The 5,385-nt window shown below is 37.1% G+C and overlaps 1 protein-coding gene across 1 annotated transcript; it reads right to left on the bottom strand.

Annotated features, from left to right (window-relative positions):
- Positions 1-3,431: 3,431 nt before the first annotated feature.
- HYPBUDRAFT_153910 (zinc finger CCHC domain-containing protein) lies at positions 3,432-5,222 on the bottom strand. Its single transcript, XM_020221799.1, has one exon. The coding sequence runs from the start codon at positions 5,077-5,079 to the stop codon at positions 3,907-3,909; it is 1,173 nt and encodes a 390-aa protein (XP_020074821.1). The 5' UTR covers positions 5,080-5,222; the 3' UTR covers positions 3,432-3,906.
- Positions 5,223-5,385: the final 163 nt, after the last annotated feature.

Consider the following 5,385-nt stretch of genomic DNA (forward strand, 5'->3'; position numbering starts at 1 on the left):
TTCCCAAGACACTATAACTAAAGATCGTCGACCAGAGTCGAACCGTCAGCCTCCCAGAAGGGAAGTAATGAATATCAAGGAACATTCCATTACATATGCCCCCTTCAAAAGGACAAAAGTAATTCACTTACTTTTGTTCTCCTTATTCATTACTTCTCTGGATCTCTGTCTCTCCAGCTCCAGCAATCCTTTGCTCTTCAACAACACCATTATTCCTTTGCAAATTTCTCACATTTGCAATCAACGAATCTCTCAAAATTCGAGGAACAAATTTATTAAACCATTCTACCGACACTCTAGTACCATGAGCAGGATTACATCCACTCCACAGTACGTCGATAACACCTTCTTCAAGGTCATAACCTAATATACCATTGATTCTATCAGCTTTCTGAATCATATCATACAACTTCCAAGGAGGTGTATCAAGAAACTGATTAACCGATTTATGTGGTCTGAAATACCTTGTATTGATCACAGGATGTTTAGCAGACTCATTTCTAAAATCAAGTTCAAAAGCATTTGCATTCTTTTTCGCAACTAACTTATATGGACCATAATACACATCAGTCAACTTTTTATACTTAACACTTGAAAAGAAAGCATCTCGATGGAGCAAAATAAGATCACCGATCTCGTATGTCTGAGGATTCACCCCCCCATTCAGATTTTGCTCCATGGATTCTTGATTAAGTTGCATATTATACGAAACCTGATCATGTACCATTTGCATCCTTTTTAACCAATATTCCATCGATTCATTCCCATGACGCATCATAATCATATCCACACCCGAAGGGCGACGTGGAAGTCTTCCAAATAAAGCTTCATAGGGTGTCATGCTAATGGCTGTCGAATAACTCGTATTGATAGCAAATTGAGCAAGCTTCAAATATCCAACCCAGTTCACCTGTTCATGACGAGCATAAACACGAAGAACATTACCGAGTTGTTTATTAATAGCTTCAACTTGACCATTAGTACTAGGATTATTCGTACTAGTAGTTCTCCAATCAATACGCAAATATTCGTAAACACAACCCATAGCTTGATTAACAAACTTAATATCCTTATCACTCCTAATCTCCAGAGGAATACCGAATAATGAGAAAACATCGGTTATCAAAATACCGGCAGTCTCCTGAGCAGTAGCATCGTCACGAGTGGGAATGAAAATAGCATATTTGGTTAAAGCACAAACAACCACTAAGACCCTATTGAATCTACTTGCACCAAGTGGAAGTCCAGTAACGAAATCTAAATGGATTCTATCAAAAGCACCTTGAGGAACTGAGCTGGGTATCATAAGTCCGCCTAATTGACCATGAAAGTTCTTCGTACGTTGACAAAGATCACACATCGAGATACGATCCTTGATCCGATTCAACAAGTAAGGGATAAAAATATAAGGCTGTAACTCAAAGTAAGTCTTCACAACTCCGAAGTGCGCAAGCTCGTGGGTACGTTGAATAATAGCATCAGCACTCTTACCAACAACCACCAACTTATAATCATGATGATCTAAATGAACCTTATGAAAAAGCAACTCATTCTCATATCTATAATGCTTGATAGTCTGTTTGAAATGAAGAGGAATTGGTTCTCCCTTAGCATGCGCTTTGAATATCTCAATAATTTCATTAAACTTAGAATCATTAACATAATCCTGCTTAATAAGATGTAATAATTCTCTATCAAGTTCCAAACTTACTGCTGTTGCAGCCTCCACGGCATCCAAAGCAACAGATGGATCATCTGGACTATCAACAAACCTAGACAACGTATCACCGATCACGTTCTCTTCACCTTTACGATATATGATATCCAAATTATATTCTTGAATCTTCTCTAACCAACGAATAATTCGATCCGACTCCGGACGAGAATTACTTGTCAATATCGTAGACAAACTCTGATGATCACTATATGCAATCACCTTAAAGCCTAAAATATAATGTCTAAACTTCTCTAGCGCATAAACAATTGCTAACATTTCTTTTTGCCTAATAGGATATCTCAACTCAGCATCTTTCAATTTCCTTGAAACCATTTCAATCGGGAAAATCTTTTCTCCATCGACTAACTGAGTAAGCAGAGCACCAATTGCAACATTGCTAGCATCGACATCAATAACAAAAGTAACCTTACCATCATACCTAGGTGCTCGAAGTAAAGGAGCTTCAATTAACGACTTTCGTAATTCTTCAAAACTCTTTTTCTGTAGTTCACCTAATTTCGCCTTCTTATGAATATAATCATAAAGAGGTACAGCAAGATCAGCAAAATTCTTCACAAGATGTCTAAAATAATTCATAAATTGCACAACACTCAACATAGATTTTCTCGTAGTTGGAAATACTAAATTCTTCATAACTTCAGTTTGCCTAGGTGGCATGCCTGAACCATTAAGCCCAACTGAATATCCTAAGAATTCCACATCTGACTTGAGAAAAGAACACTTACTAGGTTTCAATTTAAAAGTATATTTCCTAAATCTTTCAAAGATTTTCTCGAGTGTTTTCATATGTTCTTCTTCCGAATTCAGATATACTAATATATCATCAATATAATTAACACAGCCTTCAATTCCATGCAACACGTTACCAAGTGTTTCTTGAAGTACTGCAGGACTATTAGTCATCCCAAACGGGAGTACCCGATACTGGTATTTCTTACCAAATGCAGTAAAAGCAGTATAATGCTTTGTTTCATCATCCAATCGGATTTGGTGGAAACTAGCAGTCATATCCAAGCTTGAGTAATATCTATAGCCCGAAACTTTCTTAATTAAATCACCAATAATAGGCATCTGAAATTGCCTTTGAATTGTAATTGAATTCAATAATCTAAAATCAGTACAAAACCTATAAGTACCATCTTTCTTTTTAACGAATAAGATTGGGGCATTAAATTTAGTAGCTTCTATTGACCCTTCTTCAATTAATCGAGCATCTAACATCGTCTTAATTGACCTATCTAATTCTTCTAATTCAGGTTGTCCCAACCTATACTGGTAAGCAGACGGAGGATACTTATTCGGCATCAATTCTATCTTATGATCAATATTAGGACCTCTCAAGGGCGGAGCCTTCTCCAATTCCTTAGCAAAGATATCATTATACCTCTCTAACAACGACTTTATTGGAGTATCAAGTCCCTCAAATTCATCAAAAGTCTGAATAGCATTTATTTCAGCTGTAGACACCCTGTTAAGATAAGTTATCCCAATCTGTTGTTTATTCTTGGACAGCAACTGTAAAAATTCTTCAGCATCAACTAATCCATAGCTTCTTTCATATTCAGCACTGATCATAATCAAATTCTTGAAATCCAAACATTTGTAATATTTCTGAATAAAAGGAAGACCTAAGTAAAGTGATCGAGGAAGATCATCTACTAGACAAAAAATATCAGAATAAGCACATCCATTTATTCTAAATCGTAAACAAGCTTTCTGACTAGCAACCTTGCCACTACCGAATACACCCTTCAATTGGACAGGCTGACATTTACGCTTGACATTCTCCGGAACTAACTCGGAACTTACAAAATTCATTTCAGCACCAGAGTCAACAATAGCCCCGAATTGGCGTTTTTCAAAATCAACCGGCACTGTAAAACGAGACTTCGGAGGAGTAGCAGATATATTTTCTCCAACTACTTCTTTTTCTTTTGACCAGCTTTCTTCCACTTCATTCATAACTTTTTCTCTAAAATGATGTATTTCATCTAACTCTTTATTAACTTCAACAGCTTCTTCAGATTTCTCTGACTTGGAAGGTTTTCTCTTTTCCAACTTTCTTTTCTTTGACTTCCCTTGATTTTCAACAGCAAGTCTATCGAAGGATCGAAGTTCTAACGATGCCTCCTTATTTAGGGAAGCCTTGCTGATTTCTTTATCGTCCCTCAGTGAGGACGTTCCTCTTTTTTTGGACAAACATTAGCAAAATGACCTAGTTCACCACACTGAAAACAGCTATTTCTAGCAGGTTTAGGAACAGTTTCTGGTCTAGGAACTCTAACATCTCTCATAGGATCTTTACTATATTTTGCTTCGTATTGCTTTTGAGGCTTTGAACTCTCATAAGTTCTCTTCTTGGCAGATGGAGCTTCTAACTTCATCTGATGCTTGTGACGTCTCTCGTTGTTAGTCCATTTGACATTATTAGCTAATACTTTAAGCAGGCCAAGTTCTTTTTGTCTGCAAGTTATTGCGTTCCAATATTCCACAAGACCTTCTGTAATCTCAAAAATCCGTTTGAGAGGAAGAGTAGTCACAATACCTTCGGGAATAAGATTAAGATATTGTATATTCAATCCTTTAAGATAGTGTTTCTTAATTATTTCATCATCCAAAGGCCCATTTAAGACAGGCGGTTTGATACCTTTGGTTAAGACTTCATAGCTACGGATTTCAGAAATCACTGACATCGTATAAGCATTATACCTAGCAACCTCATCATGACCTTGGAGTAAGGTTTCCCATTTCTTTGCTAAGAAGGGACCATAATCAGCAGGAATATATCTACAGATAAACTCTTTACGAATTTCCTCCCACGAAGTACCTTCATTTGTTGTCGTATTATTCAATAGCCATTTGTTTGCTTCATCCCTGGTTAAGTCTTCAACAACATCATACATCGAGCCATAATTCTTCCTTAAGGTCTTATAACGGGAATCAATATAATTAACCCAAGCCATGAAAACTTCAGGCTCGTAAGGCTTGTTTGAAGAGTAGCCATAGAATCGACGACGCTTGGACTTAGTCTTTGAAACATAACCTGAAGCGTTTTCTTCTTCAGACATACTCTCGTCATTCAGAGTCTCTTCCATTTCTACTGGTTTGGCCTTTTTTGACTTTTTAGCACGTTTCGCTCTCTGATTACCTTGAGGTAATTCTCCAGAATTCTGGGACATAGATGAAACGATTCTACCAACTCTTTCATCCACTATTCGGTTGATTCTATCCTCCTCCGACTCTTTGGATTGAGAAACAGGTTCATTTCTCTCGTCAGAGGATTCCCCTTCACCGGCAGCAGGAGTTTCACCAACAACATCTTCAGATGAATCAGAATCCATTGATGACTGTTCCAGGTCATCAACAGTTGGAGTCGTTGATTTTTAATTTTATCTTCGGCAACCATAATTAAATTCGTTTAGCAATAGTTTTGGAAATCTCCCTTTCAAGTTCTTTTATTTCTGTTAGTATTCTCTTAATTGATATGTATCTTAATACTCCAAGATTTCTAGTAGCAACATCTAAAACCATCCGCTAGGCGGCGCTACCATATGTAATATAATCTGGCCTCATACCTGTCCTAAAAGGGTAATTGCAACCTAGTTAGGCGCCAGACTATGATCCTGAATCTATTCCAATGTATAACT

Source organism: Hyphopichia burtonii, assembly GCF_001661395.1.
Source record: "Hyphopichia burtonii NRRL Y-1933 unplaced genomic scaffold HYPBUscaffold_7, whole genome shotgun sequence".
NCBI lineage: Eukaryota > Fungi > Ascomycota > Pichiomycetes > Serinales > Debaryomycetaceae > Hyphopichia > Hyphopichia burtonii.